Source organism: Anolis sagrei, chromosome 8 (genome assembly GCF_037176765.1).
Source record: "Anolis sagrei isolate rAnoSag1 chromosome 8, rAnoSag1.mat, whole genome shotgun sequence".
Taxonomy (NCBI): Eukaryota; Metazoa; Chordata; class Lepidosauria; order Squamata; family Dactyloidae; genus Anolis; species Anolis sagrei.
The window spans coordinates 3,661,255-3,684,223 of record NC_090028.1 but is presented as its reverse complement, the minus strand read 5'-3'; the positions used below and the strand labels follow the sequence as shown (position 1 = coordinate 3,684,223).

Below are 22,969 nucleotides of genomic sequence, written 5' to 3'. Positions count from 1 at the left end.
ATCAGGGGTGCTTTGAATGCAATATTCCTGCTTCTTGGCAGGGGGTTGGACTGGATGGCCCATGAGGTCTCTTGGATTCTATGATTCTATGACACAACGAGATGCAGAATGTGCATCAAGGAGGTGCATTTTGCTTCTTCACCCAAACATGCAGAAGAATGGAGACTCCTAACAACAACGTGCTGTAACAAAAATTGGATTCTGTTCTGTTCCTGGTTTGAAAGTGTTATTTCCTGTTTGATTGTGCAGTACTTGCTTTGAAAATAGGTGATCCACTCCAGAAACTTTGTTTCTGTGGCTGCCACAAAGGCAATTGAATTGGTTGAGACTCGATGAGCTGTCCATAGTGCTGAACCCAATCCTGGCACTGGATGTTGTGTAACAAAATGTGAAAAGAAATTTCTGTTCCTGGTTTGAAAGTATTCTTTCCTGTTTAACTGTGCAAGGCCATCCAGTCCAACCCTCTTCTGCAATTAGGGTAAACATTACTATTACTATTACTATTATTATTATTATTCTCAAAGATAATAATAATAATAAGACTCAAGGACTTGGAAGAGAACCCCAAGGACCATCCAGTGCAACCAACCTCCTTTTGCCACAAAAAATAAAATAAAATAATAATAATTATTATCATTATTGTTATCATCATCATCATCATCATCATCATCAAAGAATTGGAAGGGAACCCTCAGGGGCCATCCAGTCTAAACCCTTTATAATAATAATAATAATAATAATAATAATTATTATTATTATTATTATTAAAAAAACCTTTATTTATACCCTGCTACCATCTCCCCAAGGGACTCGGTGCGGCTTACATGAGGCCGAGCCCGCAATACAAACAATACCATAAAGGAAGATAGAATTACTATATTATTATTATTCTTAAAGAATTGGAAGGCAATCCCCAGGAGCCATCCAATCCAACCCATTTCTTCCATAAAAGAAGATAGAATTACTATATTATTATTACCATTATTATTGGAGTCCCAAGGACCATCCAGTCCAACTCCCTATATATTAATATTAATAATAATAATAATAATAATAATAATACTCAAAGACTTGGATGAGAACCTCAAGGGCCGTACATTCCAACCCCCTTCTGCCATAAATATATTATTATTATTATTATTATTATTATTATTATTATTCTCAAAGACTTGGAAGGGGACGCCAAGGGGCATCCAGTCCAACCAACCCCCTTTTGCCACAAAAAATATAAAATTATTATTATTATCTTCCCCCATAAAGGAAGATAGAATTACTATATCATCATCATCATCATCATCATCATCATCATCATTATTATTCTCAAAGAGTTGGAATCCCAAGGACCATCCAGTCCAAACCCCTAAATAATAATAATAATAATAATAATAATAATAATAATACTAAAAGACTTGGAAGAGAACTCCATGGGCCATCCAAACCAACCTCCCTTCTGCCATAAAGATATTATTATTATTATTATTATTATTATTATTATTATTATTATTCTCAAAGAGTGGGAAGGGAACCCCCAGGGGCCATCCAGTCCAACCCCTTTCTTCCATAAAGGAAGATAGAATTACTATATTATTGTATTGTTGAAGGCTTTCATGGCTGGAATCACTAGGTTCTTGTGGGTTTTTTCGGGCTATAGGGCCATGTTCTAGAGGCATTTCTCCTGACGTTTCGCCTGCATCCTCAGAGGTAGTGAGGTCTGTTGGAATTAGGACAATGGGTTTATATATCTGTGGAATGGCTGGGGTGGGGCAAGGAGCTCTTCCCTGCTGCAGTTAGGTGTGAATGTTTAGCTGATCACCTTCATTAGCATTTGAAGGCCTGCCTGAGCCTGGGAAATCTGTTGCTGGGAGGTGTTAATCTGTGCCTGGTTTTTTCCTCTCTGTTGTTTTGCTGTTATAATTTTAGAGTTTTTTTAATACTGGTAGCCAGATTTTGTTCATTTTCATGGTTTCTTCCTTTCTGTTGAAATTGTCCACATGCTTGTGGATTTCAATGGCTTCTCTGTGTAGTCTGACATGGTGGTTGTTGGTGTGGTCCAGCATTTCTGTGTCCTCAAATAATATGCTGTGTCCAGGCTGGTTCCTCAGGTGCTCTGCTATGGCTGATTTCTCTGGTTGAAGTAGTTTGCAGTGCCTTTCATGTTCCTTGATGCATGTCTGGACAATGCTGCTGCGTTTGGTGGTCCCTCTGTAGACTTGTCCACAGCTGCATGGTATACGGTAGACTCCTGCAGAAGGGAGAGGATCCCTCTTGTCCTTTGCTGAATGTAGCATTTGCTGGATTTTCTTGGTGGGTTTGTAGATTGTTTGTATGTTGTGTTTCCTCATCAGCTTCCCTATGAGGTCAGTGGTTCCCTTGATGTATGGCAGGAACACTTTTCCTCTGGGAGGATCTTCATCTTTACTCTCATGGCTTGTTCTTGGTCTATATTATTACTATATTATTATTATTATTATTATTATTATTATTATTATTATTATTATTAGATTCAATGAATTGGAAGGGAACCCCGAGGGCCATCCAGTCCAACCAACCCGCTTTGCCACAAAAATATAAAATAATAATAATAATAATAATAATAATAATTATTATTATTATTAGACTCAAAGACTAGGAAGGGAACCCCAAGGGCCATCCAGTCTAACCAACCCCCTTTGCCACAAAAATATAAAATTATTATTATTATTATTATTATTATTATTATCAAAGAGTTAGAAGAGAACCCCAGGGACCATCCAGTCCAACCCCTTTCTTCCATAAAGGAAGATAGAATTACTATATTATTATTATTATTATTATTATTATTATTATTATTCTCAAAGAGTTGGAAGAGAACCCCAGGGGCCATCCAGTCCAACGACTTTCTGCCATGCAGGGAAAGCACAATCAAAGCCCTCCCGACAGGTGGCCATCCAACCTGTTTAAAAGTCTCCAAAAATGGTGATGATGATGATGATGATCTTGGAGAAGTCCTTTCAAGTTCAAGATTGAAACTGGAGCAGAACTGGCACCTTGCATTGCCTTTCCTGACAACAATACGTATGAGAGCAAGCCAGAGCATGGGTTTGCATTAAGTGGGACATTATCTCCATCTCTTTCCTCTCTTGCTCTTCTGTCCCCAACTCTTCAAGGAACTGGGAACAATGCCTGGAAGAGCTACACAAAGAGAACAAAAATAGCTTATCTGTAAGAGATCCCTTACCTCTTTATGGGCTTCGCTGGAAATTTTATTGGTGTAGCGGAGGACTTCCAGCTCCATGTCCGTCTTGATCACCCGGCTTCAAAGAGAGAAAGAAAAGGGAAACCAGGTTAGGAATTCCCTCAACAGCTCTGGCTGTGATTAAGTTGAAAGAGTGCAAAGAATAACCTAATTTGCAAACCCAGACAAAGAGCGATTACAGGACAATGGCCAATGAAGAAAACTCTTTTTTTGTTGCATGTACAAGAATCTGTATATTTATTCCAATAGCATGTTATCATCTTCTGGAACATCATTCTAACTCTATCAAAGTCCGGATCCTGACCTCATCCAAAGCATATCGGTAAATACTTCATTGTAATTTATTCTAACCACTAACATCTATCACATTGTATTGCCGAAGGCTTTCATGGCCAGAATCACTGGGTTATTGTAGTTTTTTTCGGGCTATATGGCCATGGTCTAGAGCAGGGGTCAGGAACCTTCGGCCCTCCAGGTGTGGTGGACTTCAACTCCCACAATTCCTTGGGCCAAGGTAAGCCTTTGGGGCGAATGCCGAGCCTCAAGGAATTGTGGGAGTTGAAGTCCACCACACCTGGAGGGCCGAAGGTTCCCCATGCCTGGTCTAGAGGCATTCTCTCCTGACGTTTCGCCTGCATCTATGGCAAGCATCCTCAGAGGTACTGAGGTCCTCACTACCTCTGAGGATGCTTGCCATAGATGCAGGTGAAATGTCAGGAGAGAATGCCTCTAGACCATGGCCATATAGCCCGAAAAAAACTACAACAACCCATCTATCACATTATTCATTTATTAATTAATTTATATTTAATTATATATTATTAATATGATGGAATAATTCAGTATGTCCGTCCTGTGTTGCAACCATCACAAGCATCATTGTCTTTTCGTACCGAGAAATGTTTACTGATAATTGTTGCTACTAGAGGTTTACAACAAGCTTTTTCTAAGTAACAGGGAGTATCGGAACATTTTCTGTTACACACGCCACAAGTTAATTGGGTGTGTTATCTGCTTTGGCATATAACAAGACACTAGGTTTGCAAGCTTTGAGCTTTGCATTTGGCTTAGCTTGATGGATCGTCTGCGCTGAAGAAATTTATTTATTTATTTATTTATTTACAACATTTGTATCCTGCCCATATCAGCCCAAAGGCGACTCAGGGCAGTGAAATCTTTGGCTGTTGCTGGGAGTGGTTACGCAGATGAAGCCATTTGGAGTGCCAAGGAAACTACTTGTTTATGGCAAGATAAGGACATTCTACTGATAACTATGTAGAGAGACTATTATTTTTCTATTAGCTGTACCCGCCACGCATCATCATTGTCATCATCATCACCATTCTATCTTCCTTTATGGCAAATGGGGGTTGGACTGGATGGCCCTTGGGGTTCCCTTCCGACCTCTTTGAGACTAATAATAATAATAATAATAATAATTCTATATTTCTTTATGGCAGAAGGAGGTTGGACTGGATGAGCCTTGGGGTTCCCTTCCAACCTACTGAGTCTAATCATCATCATCATCATCATCATCATCGACAACAACAACAACAACATCAACATCCTCATCATTCTATCTTCCTTCATGGCAAACAGGGGTTGGACTGGATAGCCCTTGGGGTTCCCTTCCAACTCTTTGAGAATAATAATAATAATAATAATAATAATAATAGTAATTATAATAATTCTATATTTCTTTATGGAAGAAGGAGGTTGGACTGGATGGCCCTTGGGGTGCCCTTCTAACTTACTGAGTCTAATCATCATCATCATCATCGACAACAACAACAACATCAACGTCCTCATCATTCTATCTTCCTTTATGGCAAACAGGGGTTGGACTAGATGGCCCTTGGGGTTCCCTTCCAACCTCTTTGAGTCTAATAATAATAATAATAAAAAAATAATAATTATTATTATAATTATTATTTCATGTTCCTTTATGGCAGAAGGGATTCATAATAATTAATAATAATAATTAATAATAATAATAATGGCCCTTGGGGTTCCCTTTCAATCTCTTTGAGACTAATGATGATGATGATGATGATGGTGATTCTATATTTCTTTATGGCAAATGGGGGTTGGACTGGATGGTCCTTGGGGTTCCCTTTTAATCTCTTTGAGTCTAATATCTATTATTATTATTACTATTATTATTATTTCATGTTCCTTTATGGCAGAAGGGATTAATAATAATAATTAATAGTAATTAATAATACATCCCACAGTCCTAGACTCTTGGGAAGTGTCCGATGTGTGATCCAATACAACAGCCAACATAGTGATCTTGTTTAGTCTGTATTAATCTTGTTGTGTATCTAACAACAACAACAATTCCATCTTCCTTTATGGCGGAAGGGGGTTGGACTAGATGCCCTTTGTGGGTCTCTTGGGGTAGCCAACATGCTCCCTCCAAGCAGCTGCCAAGCCTCTTCAAGGAAGGATACCTGGCCGTATTTAACCACACCATTCTCTTTTGATGAATTGTTGTGTGAGTCTTAATGTGATTCCGCCGCCCTCCCCTCCAAGAATAAAACATTATTTTTGAATGCGTCCCGGTCTCTTCGACAAGGCTGCTCCTGGCCATTTCTCAAGTTCCTGAATTGGAAGTCCGAAAAGGAGAGAAATTGAATACAAATGAATTCTTGCCGAGAGCCCCGAACTCCTTTGGGGTGCTTCGTAGGAAAGGTGGCAAGTGGCAGAAGACGGAGAGGGAGGGGAACCCATCCCGGCGCATTGTTTTGGCTCGGAGCCCTGCTCCGTTATGAACCTCTGGATGAAGAGCTGAGCTTCAAAAAAGAGAACCCGGAGTAGAAATGGAACTGGGAGAGCGATGGAAGGAGTGAGAGAGCAGAAAGGGCTGTCAATCAGGAAAAAGGAGGGATTGAATCTTGCCGCTATCACAGGCATGGGCAAACTTTGGCCCTCCTCCAGGTGTTTTGGACTTCAACTCCCACAATTACTAACAGCCGGTCTCCCGTTAAGCTATTCCATGCACTCACGAATTGGTTTCGCTTTACTTGAGATCCCCTTATCTTTTTCTGTCGGCAGGGGTGGCTCGTCCATTACGCGAAGTAAGTGGTCGCAGAACACTTTTTTTTTTGCCAGGGGTGCAGAGGCGCCTCTGTAAATGCCCCTCGACCGCCACTTGAGGAGCGCCCCCTCCGCTCACAACAGCCCTAGCAGTCCGGGGGGAGCCTCGGCTTTCTTGCCTCTCTGCTGGTCGATCCTCTTCCCAAAGGGGCCGGGCCCTTGAGCCTAGCCTAGTCCATCTTGTTCCTGCTCCACCTGGCCACCGGAAGCGCGAGCAGGTCCGGCACTCAATCGTTCTCAGTGTTTGATCCCTTCCCCATGACTGGCTCCCTTTCCCAATCCCCCAGCGCTCCACCCGCCTCCTCTCCTCTCCCCAATCCATGGGTGGGCCAAGGGGCTGGCCCACTTCGGGTCCGGAGGCGTGTTTGAAGACCCCAGCATGTGCACCAAAAGTCGCCTCTTCTCCTGACTTTCTCTTCAGCCATTGGGACCAAGAGAGAAAGAGAGAGAGAGAGAGCCCCTCCGGCTGGAGGTATCTCCCACCTCCGCTCCCTCCTTTGTTTTTGCGCCTACCTTCAGGAAAGGTGGGCATCTCCACCTCTCTCTCTCTCTCTCTCTCTCTCTCTCTCTCTCTCTCTTGGTCCCAATGGCTGAGGAGAAAGTCAGGAGAAGAGGTGACTTTTGGTGCACACGCCTGGTCTTCAGGCACGCCTCCGGACCCAAAGCGGGCCAGGCAAGGGAGCAAATGCGGCAAGTGTAGTGTGCGGCGTGTGCATCAAAAGTCACCTCTTCTCCTGACTTTCTCTTCAGCCATTGGGACCAAGAGAGAAAGAGAGAGAGAGAGAGAGAGCCCCTCCGGCTGGAGGTATCTCCCACCTCCGCTCCCTCCTTTGTTTTTGCGCCTACCTTCAGGAAAGGTGGGCATCTCCACCTCTCTCTCTCTCTCTCTCTCTTGGTCCCAATGGTTGAGGAGAAAGTCAGGAGAAGAGGTGACTTTTGGAGCACACGCCGGGGTCTTCAGGCGGCACGCCTCCGGACCCAAAGCGGGCCAGGCAAGGGAGCAAGTGCGGCAAGTGTAGTTACTGGGATGTATAGTTCACCTACAATCAAAGAGCATTCTGAACTCCTCCAATGATGGAATTGAACCAAATATGGCACACAGAACTCCCACGACGAACAGGAAATATATATCAATGATTGGTTGGGGGGGGGGGGGGGGCGGCGGCGCCAAAATACTGTATGCTTACCGTTGAAAATTACCTAGGGCCGCCTCTGTCTGTCGGAGCCCGGCAGAATGCCGAAGGCACTGTTCGGTCTGTCTGTTTTAACTAATTTCCTCTCGCCTATCTATTTGCTCATTAAGTCTTGCAGCTGGGCCAGGTGCCCAGTTGTTTTCAAGCCCCAAATCCTGGGAACTCTCTGGTAACAATTCTCTGGAGACTTTTTAATTAGAGGCTGGAGGGTCGTCTGTCGGGAGGGCTTAGATGGCGTCTTCCTTCCTGGCAGAAACGGGCTAGACTGGATGACCTTTAGGGGACCCTTCCAGCTCTAGGATTGAGTGATTTTAAAGCCACTGATGGCTTTAGAAAGTGTTTGAGGACCGGGACATCTGTAGGGAGACCATGGTGCTTGTTTATAAAGCTACTATATGTCCCCTGCCACGCATTGCTGTGGCCCACATGGAGGTTCTGTGTGGGAGGTTTGGCCCAATTCTATCATTGGTGGGGTTCAGAATGCTCTGTGATTGTAGATGAGCTATAAATCCAAGCAACTACAACTCCCAAATGTCAAAATTCTATTTTCCCCAAACTCCACCAGTGTTCACATTTGGGCATATTGAGTATTCCTGTAGAGTTTGGTCCAGATCCATCATTATTTGAGTGCACAGTGATCTCTGGATGTAGGTGAACTACAACTCCAAAACCAAAGGACACTGCCCACCAAACCCTTCCAGTATTTTCTGTTGGTCATGGGAGAACTGTGTGCCAAGTTTGGTTCAATTCCATCATTGGTGGAGTTCAGAATGCTCTTTGATTGTAGGTGAACTATAAATCCCAGCAACTACAACTCCCAAATGAAAATATCATTTTTTTATTTTAGTGGAGAACACACATTGGGTTGTTAGGTGTATTGTGAGTGCGGAGAGGAGCAAACCAGTGACCACCTGCTGCAATGCAACCTGAGCCCTGCTCCATGCACAATGGAGGACCTCCTTGCGGCAACACCAGAGGCACTCCAAGGGGCCAGATCCTGGTTAAAGGACATTTAATCAACTTCCAAGCTTGCAAATTTTGTGGTTTTTGCCTGTTTTGTTCTGTTAGAAATATAATACAATTGTCTGGTTGCCCCTGACGTGATAAATAAATACTGCAGGAGAGCATGCCGGTCAAGAATAGCGCTCCACAGCCACCTATGGACCCACTCCCAAGACACCAAACTTGGAGGACAATCTTACTCGCACAACGAGGAATCGGCTAAGTAAGTAAGTAAAGTAAGGTTGCAAGAATACATTGGGCCAAGTGGACAATTGGGAACCATTGCTCTAGAACTGTAACCCTGATTTAACTGATAAAGAGCAACACTCAAAAACAAAAAACTAACAGGGGAATTCCAGACAGGAAAAAACCAGGGCCAGCTTACACCTCCCAACAAAGAATTCCCCCGGGCAGGAAGCAGCCAGTCTTTGAAGCTGCAAGGCCATTCAATGCTAATTGAGGTGGCCATGGCAATGTGCACACTTGCCTCAAGAAGACAAGAGTTCTTTCTCCCACCCTGGACATTCCACAGATAGATAGATAAATAGATATCCCAATAGCAAACAATCAGGACCAGCTAACATCTCCCAACCAAGGATTGGAGATTACATCTGAAAATTAGGAAGAACTTCCTGATTGTAAGAGCTGTTTAGCAGTGGAACTCTCTGCCCCAGAGTGTGGTGTAGGCTCCTTCTTTGGAGGCTTTTAAACAGAGGCTGGATGGCCATCTGTCAGGGGTGATTTGAACGGATTTTCCTGCTTCTTGGCAGGGGGTTGGACTGGATGGCTCAAAGCAGCCAGGCTTTGACCCTGGTTAACCCACTGCATGTTTTGAAACTGCTAGCTTGGCAGAAGCTGGGGCTAACAGCAGGAGCTCACCCTGCTCCCCGGATTCAAACCTGTGACCTTTTGATCAGCAAGTTCAGCAGCTCAGAAGGTTAACCTGCTGCACCAGCGGGGTCTCCTTAGGGATAGCATGCTACCCCCCAAAATGGGGAAATGCCTGCAATAACCTCAATATCAGACGAATAAGCGCGATCCAATCCCAGCGCCGGCGAATGTCAGGCTCCGCTGACATTCAAGTGTAATTAAAGCCAACATCCATAGATTTTGCCGACAGAACGCATTTAGAATTAATGCTCTCAAAATGAATCCCAAAAGGAGGCAATAACGGCCTGACATTTATATAACGTTCCCGCATTCCGCCAGGCGTTCAATTAATACTTCTCCGGGTGGTGTTAATTGGAACGGATGTGTTTGTGTTGGTACCAAACGCATAACAACGACCGACCGACGCAAACAGATTTGGCAGCAAATGAGCTCAAGCTAATTTTTCAGGGGCAGTTTATGGTTTGGTTTTGTTTTTCCTTCTCCTTTGGGACGCCGTTCAAGGGCTTCCAAAGGACTTGCCCAAAAAGGAGGGCCTCAGAGAGACAGATTCGAACTCAGAGTCCAAATATCTCCATTTTCCTCTGCAGACCTTTCCCAAAAACATATTCCTAAATTAGGAATATGTTATGGATTTTGAAAAAATGCATTTAGAGAGCCTTTCTGTGCAATTTGGGAGCAAAAGTTCATAGAACCATAAAATAATAATAAGAGTTGGAAGAGAGGTCATTCAGCCTCTGCTTAACAACAACAACAACAACAACAACAACAACAACAACAAACAACAAAAACAACAACAACAAGAACAACAACGTTGCAGCTTGTACAAATAATAAGAGTTGGAAGAGACCACGTGGGCCATGTATACAGGGCCCTTGCCATGCAGGAGATGCACAACCAAAACCCTTTGAACAGATGGCCATTTAGCATCTGCTTAACCATAATAATAATAATAATAACAACAACAATAACAATAATGTTGCAGTTAGTCCAAATAATAGAGTTGGAAGTGACTACGTGGGCCATCTATCCCAAGCCCTTGCCATGCAAGAGAAGCACAATCAAAGCCCTTCCAAAAGCACAATCAAAGCCCTGCTTAACCATAACCATAACTATAACCATAACCATAACAATAATGTTGCAGTTAGTCCAAATAATAGTTGGAAGTGACTACGTGGGCCATCTATCCCAAGCCCTTGCCATGCAAGAGAAGCACAATCGAAGCCCTTCCAAAAGCACAATCAAAGCCCTGCTTAACCATAACCATAACCATAACAATAATAATAATGTTGCAGTTAATCCAAATAATAGAGTTGGAAGTCACAACATAGACCATCTATCCCAAGCCCTTGCCACGCAAGAGAAGCACAATCAAAGCCCTTCCAAAAGTACAATTAAAGCTCTGCTTAACCATAACCATAACCATGATGATGATGATGCAGTTAGTCCAAATAATAGAGTAATAATAATAATAATGTTGCAGTTAGTCCAAATAACAGAGTTGGAAGTCACTACATGGGCCATCTAGCCCAAGCCCTTGCCACGCAAGAGAAGCACAATCAAAGCCCTTCCAAAAGCATCATCAAAGCCCTGCTTAACCATGATGATGATGGTGATGATGATGTTGCAGTTAGTCCAAATAATAGAGTTGGAAGTAACTATGTGGGCCATCTTGCCCAAGCGATTGCCATGCAAGAGAAGCACAATCAAAGCCCTTCCAAAAGTACAATCAAAGCCCTTCTTAACCATAACCATAACCATAATAATAATGTTGCAGTTATCCAAATAATAGAGTTGGAAGTCACTACGTGGATCATGTAGTCCAAGCCCTTCCTTGCTATGCAGGAAAAACACCATCAAAGCCCTCCCAACAGATGGCCATTCAGCCTCTACTTAACAACAAGAACAACAAGAACAACTACAAGAACAACAATAATATTGCAGCAACTACAACAACAATGTTGCAGTTAGTCCAAATAATAGAGTTGGAAGTGACCACGTGGACTATGTAGTCCAAGCACTTGCTATGCAGGAAAAGAACCATCAAAGCCCTCCCAACAGATGGTCATTCAGCCTCTGCTTAACAACAATAACAACAATATTGCAACAACAAGAACAACAATGTTGCAGTTAGTCCAAATAATAGAGTTGGAAGAGACCACATGGGCTATGTAGTCCAAGCACTTGCTATGCAGGAAAAGCACCATCAAAGCCCTCCCAACAGATGGCCATTCAGCCTCTGCTTAACAACAACAACAACAACAACAATGTTGCAATTAGTCCAAAAAATAGAGTTGGAAGTGACCACGTGGGCCATGCAGTCCAAGCCCTTGCTATGCAGGAAAAGCACCATCAAAGCCCTCCCAACGGATAGCCATTCACCCTCTGCTTAACAACAACAACAACGTTGTAATATTTTAAAGGGTAATGACGATGAAGAATTAAGATGTAATAACTAGAACTGTGTATAATGTTTTTCCCTCTGTCCCTTCAACTCTCTTCTTCCCTGCCGACATAATCAGATACTTAATTTAAGAGTTAATCTACTAATGATTCCTAATGGGATGCAGAATGCAAATGCTAGGAACGTTGCAATATTTGGGTAGTGTCTATAGAGACCCCTGCAAAGGTGCCCAGATATGTATATTTGGCTCTCGTTCAGACACACTGAGACAAAGAAGAGGGAATAGAGCTGAGAAAACGAAGACATACCATTCAGCGATCTCAGGGTGAAGGATTTTGTTGTTGACGTTAAACCTGCAAAACAAAACAGAGAAACAAACAGAAAATTAACCAAGTGCTCTATAGAAGCTTCACATAGCAGGCTGGTTCCCATGTCATCAACAAAGCTATTGCAAAATCCAAGATTATTTATTGCAAAAAAGATTCAATATTTTCAGTATTTTTAGCTGTACAAAATGCATAAAGTTGTGGGTGAACTACAACTCACAACATGCCAGGTTAACCCCCTGAAGTACTCCATCAGTACTTAAAGTTTCTTATGTTGGGCAAGTTTGCTCTGGATGCATCATGGGTGGGGTTTTGCGTGCTCTCTGGCTGCAGGGTAAACTACAACTCCCACTATGGTGAGTCAGTCCTTTCATTGTCTCCAGTAGGTTGAGTTAGTAGTCATGGGGGTTCTGTGTGCCAAGTTGGGTCCAGATCCATCATCGGTACAGGTCACTGTTTCTCCTGAGGTGGGTGAACTACAACTCCCACTATGGTGAGTCAGTCCCCACACTGCCTCCAGTAGGTTGGGTTACTAGGCATGGGGGTTCTGTGTGCCAAGTTGGGTCCAGATCCATCATCGGTGCAGGTCACTGTTTCTCCTGTGGTGTGTGAACTACAACTCCCACTATGGTGAGTCAGTACCCACATTGCCTCAAGTAGGTTGAGTTAGTAGTCATGGGGGTTCTGTGTGCCAAGTTGGGTCCAGATCCATCATCGGTGCAGGTCACTGTTCCTCCTGTGGTGGGTGAACTACAACTCCCACTATGGTGAGTCAGTCCTCACATTTCCTCCAGTAAGTTGAGTTAGTAGTCATGGGGGTTCTGTGTGCCAAGTTGGGTTCAGATCCATCATTGGTACAGGTCACTGTTTCTCCTGTGGTGGGTGAACTACAACTCCCACTATGGTGAGTCAGTCCCCACATTTCCTCCAGTAAGTTGAGTTAGTAGTCATGGGGGTTCTGTGTGCCAAGTTGGGTACAGATCCATCATCGGTACACATCACTGTTTCTCTTGTGGTGTGTGAACTACAACTCCCACTATGGTGAGTCAGTCCCCACACTGCCTCCAGTAGGTTGAGTTAGTAGACATGGGGGTTCTGTGTGCCAGGTTGGGTCCAGATCCATCACCAGTACAGGTCACTGTTTCTCCTGTGGTGGGTGAACTACAACTCCCACTATGGTGAGTCAGTCCCCACATTGCCTCCAGTAGGTTGGGTTAGTAGTCATGGGGGTTCTGTGTGCCAAGTTGGGTCCAGGTCCATCACCAGTACAGGTCACTGTTTCTCCTGAGGTGGGTGAACTACAACTCCCACTATGGTGAGTCAGTCCCCACATTGCCTCCAGTAGGTTGAGTTAGTAGTCATGGGGGTTCTGTGTGCCAAGTTGGGTCCAGGTCCATCATCGGTACAGGTCACTGTTTCTCCTGAGGTGGGTGAACTACAACTCCCACTATGGTGAGTCAGTCCCCACACTGCCTCCAGTAGGTTGGGTTACTAGGAACGGGGGTTCTGTGTGCCAAGTTGGGTCCAGATCCATCATCGGTGCAGGTCACTGTTTCTCCTGTGGTGTGTAAACTACAACTCCCACTATGGTGAGTCAGTACCCACATTGCCTCAAGTAGGTTGAGTTAGTAGTCATGGGGGTTCTGTGTGCCAAGTTGGGTCCAGATCCATCATCGGTGCAGGTCACTGTTCCTCCTGTGGTGGGTGAACTACAACTCCCACTATCGTGAGTCAGTCCTCACATTTCCTCCAGTAAGTTGAGTTAGTAGTCATGGGGGTTCTGTGTGCCAAGTTGGGTTCAGATCCATCATTGGTACAGGTCACTGTTTCTCCTGTGGTGGGTGAACTACAACTCCCACTATGGTGAGTCAGTCCCCACATTTCCTCCAGTAAGTTGAGTTAGTAGTCATGGGGGTTCTGTGTGCCAAGTTGGGTACAGATCCATCATCGGTACACATCACTGTTTCTCTTGTGGTGTGTGAACTACAACTCCCACTATGGTGAGTCAGTCCCCACACTGCCTCCAGTAGGTTGAGTTAGTAGACATGGGGGTTCTGTGTGCCAAGTTGGGTCCAGATCCATCACCAGTACAGGTCACTGTTTCTCCTGTGGTGGGTGAACTACAACTCCCACTATGGTGAGTCAGTCCCCACATTGCCTCCAGTAGGTTGGGTTAGTAGTCATGGGGGTTCTGTGTGCCAAGTTGGGTCCAGGTCCATCACCAGTACAGGTCACTGTTTCTCCTGAGGTGGGTGAACTACAACTCCCACTATGGTGAGTCAGTCCCCACATTGCCTCCAGTAGGTTGAGTTAGTAGTCATGGGGGTTCTGTGTGCCAAGTTGGGTCCAGGTCCATCATCGGTACAGGTCACTGTTTCTCCTGAGGTGGGTGAACTACAACTCCCACTATGGTGAGTCAGTCCCCACACTGCCTCCAGTAGGTTGAGTTAGTAGTCATGGGGATTCTGTGTGCCAAGTTGGGTCCAGGTCCATCACCAGTACAGGTCACTGTTTCTCCTGTGGTGGGTGAACTACAACTCCCACTATGGCGAGTCAGTCCCCACACTGCCTCCAGTAGGTTGAGTTAGTAGTCATGGGGGTTCTGTGTGCCAAGTTGGGTCCAGGTCCATCATCCGTACAGGTCACTGTTTCTCCTGTGGTGGGTGAACTACAACTCCCACTATGGTGAGTCAGTCCTTTCATTGTCTCCAGTAGGTTGAGTTAGTAGTCATGGGGGTTCTTGGTGCCAAGTTGGGTCCAGATCCATCATCGGTGCAGGTCACTGTTTCTCCTGTGTGGGTGAACTACAACTCCCACTATGATGAGTCAGTCCCCACATTGCCTCCAGTAGGTTGAGTTAGTAGTCATGGGGGTTCTGTGTGCCAAGTTGGGTCCAGATCCATCATCAGTACAGGTCACTGTTTCTCCTGTGATGGGTGAACTAAAACTCCCAGAAAGGTCAGTTCTCTCCAAACCCCTCCAGTAATCAATTTTTGGCATATCAGGTATGTGTGCCAAGTTTGGTCCAGATCCATCAGTGTTTGGGTTCACAGTGCTCTTGTTGGCGTGCAGCAGAGTTTCGCAGAAGCTCAGAATAATGGACTCTGGAGTCTCCCGGTAAAAGCAGGTTTCAGCTTTACTAAAGCAGCTCATAACATACAACATGCTTCATCAGCGGACAGACGAGAAGAACACAAACCGAAAGAGATTGGCACAAAGCAAACTGCAGCTGGAAGGGAGTTTATCTCTGGCACTCCCTAATTCTTCACACAGCATGAACTCAGGGTCACATTCTCACAGCCGGTTATTTTGCTGTCTTTAACCCTTTTGTGTCAACCTACATCCTGGCAATACAATTCTATTACAATCTCAATCCTATCACATAAAATTACATTTAAACATACATCATACACAAATCATACACTGACAGCTCTCTGGATGTAGGTGAATGTTGGGTTTCAGCCTGTGTGTGAACCTGAGCCTGATTCTCTGATTGTATTCCCTGATGCCAATATAGATGTCAATGTGATTTCTGAGGCCAATTTAGATGATGATGGTTTGAGTAGTGAAAATCCTACAGCCTTGGAAAGTGAAAGTCAAAATTCCCGTGAGAACATGCATTCCGAGCCGAGTGGAGAAGTTTCACTCCCTTTTCCTCCCAGCCTTGGTTCTCCAGAGAATCTGACACCTGGTCTGCCTAAAGAGGATAGGCAGGGGCAGATTTGGCAGAGCCGGGGAGAAGCACAAATTTTACGTAGGTCAGCCAGATTGAGAGAAATGCAATGAGATGGTGTCTTCCTTTATGGCAGAAGGGGGCCGGACTGGAAGGCCCTTGGGGTACCTTCTAGGAATCTATAGCCCTACTTCGACCACGAATCTGTGAATCTCTCTGATGCAGGATGGCCATCCTTGATCTCTCCCAATAACTCTCTCCCATGATTCTATAATATGTATTTTTTAAATGGAGGTGGTTGGCCATCTGTCAGGAGGGCTTTGATGGTGACTTCCTTTTTGGCAGAAAGAGGGTTGGACTGAATGGCCCTTGGGGTGCCTTCTAGGAATCTATAGCCCTACTTCGACCACGAACCTGTGAATCTCTCTGACCCAGGATGGCCATCTGGGATCTCTCCAAACAATTCTCTTCCATATGTATTTTTTTAATGGAGGGTGGGTGGCCATCTGTCAGGAGGGCTTTGATGGTGTCTTCCTTTATGGCAGAAAGGGGGTTGGGACTGAATGGCCCTTGGGGTGCCTTCTAGGAATCTACAGCCCAACTTTGACCACGAACCTGCGAATCTCTCTGATGCAGGATGGCCATCCTTGATCTCTCCCAATAACTCTCTTCCATGATTCTATCATATGTATATTTTTTTAAATGGAGGTGGATGGCCATCTGTCAGGAGGGCTTTGATGGTGTCTTCCTTCATAGCAGAAAAGGGGTTGGACTGGATGGCCCTTGGAGTACCTTCTAGGAATCTATAGCCCTTCTTCAACCACGAATCTGCGAATCTCTTTGACGCAGGATGGCCATTTGGGATCCCTCCCAACAATTCTCTTCCATGATTCTATAATATGTTTTTTTTATGGAGATGGATGGCCATCTGTCAGGAGGGCTTTGATGGTGTCTTCCTTTATGGCAGAAGGAGGTTGAACTGGATGGATGGCCCTTGGGGTACCTTCTAGGAATCTACAGCCCTACCTCGACCACGAACCTGCGAACCTCTCTGATGCGGGATGGCCATCTGAGATCTCTCCAAACAATTCTCTTCCATATGTATTTTTTTAATGGAGGGTGGGTGGCCATCTGTTGGGAGGGCTTTGTTGGTGTCTTCCTTTATGACAGAAGGGGGTTGAACTGGATGGCCCTTGGGGTACCTTCTAGGAATCTACAGCCCTACTTCGACCACGAACCTGCGAACCTCTCTGACGCGGGATGGCCATCTGGGATCTCTCCAAACAATTCTCTTCCATATGTATTTTTTAATGGAGGTGGATGGCCATCTGTCAGGAGGGCTTTGATGGTGACTTCCTTTATGTTAGAAAGGGGGTTGGACTGAATGGCCCTTGGGGTGCCTTCTAGGAATCTATAGCCCTACTTCGACCACGAACCTGTGAATCTCTTTGACGCAGGATGGCCATTTGGGATCTCTCCAAACAATTCTCTTCCATATGTATTTTTTTATTGGAGGGTGGATGGCCATCTGTCAGGAGGGCTTTGATGGTGTCTTCCTTTATTGAAGAAAGGGCGTTGGACTGGATGGCCCTTGGGGTAACTTCTAGGAATCTATAGCCCTACTTCGACCACGAACCTGCGAATCTCTTTGACGCAGGATGGCCATTTGGGATCCCTCCCAACAATTCTCTTCCATGATTCTATAATATGTTTTTTTTTAATAGAGGTGGATGGCCATCTTTCAGGAGGGCTTTGATGGTGACTTCCTTTATGGCAGAAGGGGGTTGAACTGGATGGATGGCCCTTGGAGTACCTTAGGAATCTATAGCCCTACTTCGACCACAAACCTGCGAATCTCTTTGACGCAGGATGGCCATTTGGGATCCCTCCCAACAATTCTCTTCCATGATTCTATAGTATGTTTTTTTTTTATGGAGATGGATGGCCATCTGTCAGGAGAGTTTGGGTTGTGCCTTATGGCAGAAGGAGGTTGGGATGGATGGCCTTTAGGGTCAACTCTAGGACATCCCAGTTCGCTTGCTCGGCCAAACCCTGAGGAGTTATTTCAGAGGTCTTAGGAACAGGTATCACATTTCTAGAATTGGATGTTTTCCTCCCGTTTCTCCAGCACGTCTGCAGCGAAATGTTCGTTTGTCTCATCATAATGAAGCCAACGGCTGCAGGAACTCAAGCGGTCTTCGGCAGCAGGGCAGCGCGCGGCTAATGAGATTGCCTTGCTTTGAACACAAAGGAAATCCTTTTTTTCCCTCTCAATAGCAAGAATTTAAAGACCATTATGCCCTTGCCAAAAAATAATAAGGGGGAAAAAGAAAGGTACGGTTCAGCACAAAAGCAACAAATGAGGATGCAAAAGCTAGTTAAATATCAAGGCAAACGGGTGCAAAAACCCACGGAGAGGCAAAATGGCACCATGATGATTCACTTGCCAAAAAAGAAATAGTGGGAGAAGAGGTACGGCTTGACACAAAAGCAAACCAACGCGGATGCAAAAGCTAGTTAGGCATCAAGGCAAACGGGTGCAAAACGGCACCGTTTGGAGACGAAAAGTTGGGATTCAAAGCATCCCAACATGATCTGAGATAGCGATGAAAGGAAGAATGAAATATAAGAGACACTAAATTGGATTATATTCTGGAATCAAGATCAAAACAGCCAAAAGGAGGAGTTTTTCTAGAGTTCATGGACAAAAGAGTCCAATCAGGGGAATGGGAAACGTGAGATGTCTCCGCAGTCGGCACAATCGCAAACTGGAAACGAAATGTTTCCATGCAAGATTGGAAAGCGTTGGCTTGTTGTGCTGCACAATCCATATGTCCGATATTGAAAATGCCAATTATTATGTCAATAACGTTGTAGTTCAGTCAGCTGAGGATGATGATGAGGGGTCTGGATATGCTCAGAAAGAGGGGGTGTTAGAAGAGGATGGTGATTCCTCGGTTGGGAAAACGGAGGGGTATTTGGGTAATTCTCTGTTGGAAAACGAAACTGTTTTAGAAGCTGACAGGCAGAGAAGGAAGGGAGGGAGGTGAGATAGAGAGTCAAGACTGTTTCTGCAGAGGAAGAATTCCAGGTGCAAGCCAGGCCATGGGAAAGTGAGACCGAGAGGGACTACTCAAGGTTGAAGGAATGCTTTCATGGGTTGTTGTAGGTTTTTTCGGGCTATATGGGCATGGTCTAGAGACATTCTCTCCTGACATTTCGCCTGCATCTATGGCAAGCGTCCTCAGAGGTAGTGAGGTCTGTTGGAACTAGGAAAAGTGGTTCATATATCTGTGGAATGACCAGGGTGAGACAAAGGGCTCTTGTCTGCTGGAGCTAGGTGTGAATGTTTCAACTGGCAACCTTGAATAGCATATAATGGCCTGACATTGCCTAGAACAAACTTTTGTTGAGAGGTGATTAGATGCCCTTGTTTGTTTCCTCTCTGTTGTTTTGCTGTTGTAATTTTAGAGTTTTTTTAATATTGGTAGCCAGATTTTGTTCATTTTCATGGTTTCCTCCTTTCTGTTGACATTGTCCACATGCTTCTTGTGGATTTCAATGGCTTCTCTGTGTAGTCTGACATGGTGGTTGTTGGTGTGGTCCAGCATTTCTGTGTTCTCAAATAAAATGCTGTGTCCAGGCTGGTTCATCAGGTGTTCTGCTATGGCTGACTTCTCTGGTTGAAGGAGTCTGCAGTGCCTTTCATGTTCCTTGATTCGTGTTTGGGCGCTGCATGTGGTGGTTCCCAATTTCAACAGAAAGGAGGAAACATCTTTTGCGGCTAGCAACCACTGCAGCATGCTGACCACGTGGTTCTAGTGACCATATGAGCTTCAGGTGAAGTAACTCTTGGAGCACGACAGCCATTGCTATCATTGCCAAAGAGGAAGATGACAATGAGAGGCCTGCCACTGCCGAGTCCACCACCATCAAAGAGGATGGTCATCTGTTGGGGGTGATTTTATTATGTTTTTCCTGCATGGCAGAAGGGGGTTGGACTGGATAGATTCTGGGGTCTCTGCTATTATTATTATTATTATTATTATTATTATTATTATTATTATTAGAATCATAGAATCATAGAATCAAAGAGTTGGAAGAGACCTCCTGGGCCATCCAGTCCAACCCCATTCTGCCAAGAAGCAGGAATATTGCATTCAAATCACCCCTGACAGATGGCCATCCAGCCTCTGTTTAATAGCCTCCAAAGAAGGAGCCTCCACCACACTCCGGGGCAGAGAGTTCCACTGCTGAACGGCTCTCACAGTCAGGAAGTTCTTCCTCATGTTCAGATGGAATCTCCTCTCTTGTAGTTTGAAGCCATTGTTTCGCGTCATAGTCTCCAAGGAAGCAGAAAACAAGCTTGCTCCCTCCTCCCTGTGGCTTCCTCTCACATATTTATACATGGCTATCATATCTCCTCTCAGCCTTCTCTTCTTCAGGCTAAACATGCCCAGCTCCTTAAGCCACTCCTCATAGGACTTGTTCTCCAGACCCTTGATCATTTTAGTCGCCCTCCTCTGGACACATTCCAGCTTGTCAATATCTCTCTTGAATTGTGGTGCCCAGAATTGGACACAATATTCCAGGTGTGGTCTAACCAAGGCAGAATAGAGCATGGGGAGCATGACTTCCCTAGATCTAGACACTAGGCTCCTCTTGATGCAGGCCAAAATCCCATTGGCTTTTTTTGCCGCCACATCACATTCCTGGCTCATGTTTAACTTCTTGTCCACGAGGACTCCAAGATCTCTTTCACACGTCCTGCTCTCGAGCCAGGCCTCATCGTCCCCCATTCTGTATCTTTGCATTTCGTTTTTCCTGCCAAAGTGGAGTATCTTGCATTTGTCACTGTTGACAAATTATTATTCCACTGCAGTTAATAATAATAGTCTTATTATTATTATTGTTATTATTATTATCCCATTGTAGTAGCCCAATTGGTTAAACCTTTGTGATGGCTGAACTGCTGACCTGAAGGATGGTGGTTTGAATCCACGAGCTGGGGTGAGCTCTCATCTGTCAACTCCAGCTTCCCATATGGGGACATGAGAGAAGCCTCCCACAGAATGGTAACACAACCAGGTGTCCCTTGGGCAACGTCTCTGCAGACGGCCAATTCTCTCACAACAGAAACGACTTGCAGTTTCTCAAGTTGCTTCTGACACTATAAAGATTACTGGACTGGATGGCCTCTGGGGTTGCTCCTATTATTATTATTGTTGTTGTTATTTGATGCACAACAAGACGATCACACAGCAAACAAGATCATTATGCTAGCTGTTGCACTGGATCACACATCGGACACTTCCCAAGCTAACTAGAGGTCAGCTGTGACCAGCAGTGCTGCAGGATTTGAAGAGGCACGAATGGAAGGCGAAAGGGAGAAATGTGCCAAGAGGAAGGCGTGTCAAGCCAACCTTGACTTGGTAACCTACGTCCTCACTGCGGGACAACATGCGGATTGAGAATAGAGCTTCAAAGCCACCTACGGAGCCACCGCCAAGACACTGCACTTGGAGGACCATCATCCTCGGGCTACAAGGAATCGCCTAAGTAAGCAAATACAAAATGTATTACCTATGAAGAGTTACTTACTTGCTGATTCCGTCAAAAGAGGCTTCCCTGGTCACACTTTGGCTGTCGGTGTTGACTCCTCGCTGCAAGAGAAGGCAAAGTAAGCATTTTAAGCACAAAGAGGAACTCCTTTTTGTCCTAACGGGAAGTGCTACTGCAAAAAGACCTCTCCTGAGCACAAAATGGCCCAGGAAGGACCATTTTGGATAATTTTGGATTTGGAAATAAATAGACAACTGTATAGCATTATTCGGTAGACTTGCAACAAGCCACTTACCAGAGTGAGAAGAACAGAAGGGCTCTTTGATGCCAAAACATCGGCGATCTAAGGAAGGAAAAGAGAATAAAATCATAATAGATTTCATTGGTTATTCCTGTTTGCTACAAGGTCAGATATAAACATTTTTTTTCGCCTCCTGAAAAAAAAAATCATAATATCACAAAGGACGACCACCGCGCCCGCTTCATAGGAAATCTTCTACAAAACAGGAGCTTTTTTGTTGAGTTCTAGGACCAGAGAAACAGGTTTTGTTATTGGGTTGTTGTAGGTTTTTTCGGGCTATATGGCCATGGTCTAGAGGCATTTTCTCCTGACGTTTTGCCTGCATCTATGGCAAGCATCCTCAGAGGTACCTGAGGATGCTTGCCATAGATGTAGGCGAAACATCAGGAGAGAATGCCTCTAGAACATGGCCATATAGCCCGAAAAAACCTACAACAACACAGTGATTCCGGCCATGAAAGCCTTCGACAATAGATTTTGTTATGCTTTTGTGTTATATTGTGTTATTGTATTGTTGGGCATGGCCTCATGTAAGCTGCACCGAGTCCCCTTGTGGGAGATGGAGCGGGGTATAAATAAAGTTTTATATTATTATTATTATTATTATTATTATTATTATTATTATTATTATTATAGATGGTGGAAACAGAAGCACGGCCTGCCTCAGGGGAGCGTGCTTGCTCCATCCATGTTTACACAAATGACTAGCCACTGCTGGAAGGGACAGAGTTTCATCTATGTTGACGATCGTGCCATCACCACTCAAACAGAGAGTTTTGAAATGGTTGAACAGAAGCTCTGAAAAGCTTTAAGTGCTCTTACTGCCTATTACAGGCAAAACCAGCTGACTCCTAATCCACCTAAAACACAGATGTGTGCTTTTCACCTTAACAACAGACATGCATCCCGAGCTCTGAGGATCACCTGGGAAGGGATCCCACTGGAGCATTGCAGCGCACCCAAATACCTGGGAGTCACTCTGGACCGGGCTCTGACTTACAAGAAGCACTGCTTGACTATCAGGAAAAAAGTGAGCGCTAGAAACAATATCATACGAAAGCTGACTGGCACAACCTGGGGATGACAAACAGACACAGTGAAGACATCTGCCCTTGCACTTTGCTACGCTGTTGCTGAATACATATGTCCAGTGTTAAAACTGGATGTACATGTTGCACTATCACAGGATATCTGAACACCACCCCACTGGAGGAATTCCACTGTTTAGCCAGTATTGCACCCCCTGACATCTGCCGGGAAGTACAGTCTGTAATGAGAAGACCAAG

The 22,969-nt window shown here is 44.7% G+C and overlaps 1 protein-coding gene across 1 annotated transcript in view; it reads right to left on the bottom strand.

The window, feature by feature from the left end:
- Positions 1–22,969, bottom strand: part of PEPD (peptidase D) — a 210,081-nt gene that overhangs the window by 118,158 nt on the left and 68,954 nt on the right. The window contains exons 5-8 of the mRNA XM_060788158.2: positions 21,678–21,725; positions 21,422–21,483; positions 12,130–12,174; positions 3,218–3,293 (exon numbers count right to left, since the gene is read on the bottom strand). Of these exons, the coding sequence (XP_060644141.1) occupies positions 3,218–3,293; positions 12,130–12,174; positions 21,422–21,483; positions 21,678–21,725 (231 nt within the window). The remainder of the gene's footprint in view (positions 1–3,217; positions 3,294–12,129; positions 12,175–21,421; positions 21,484–21,677; positions 21,726–22,969) is intronic.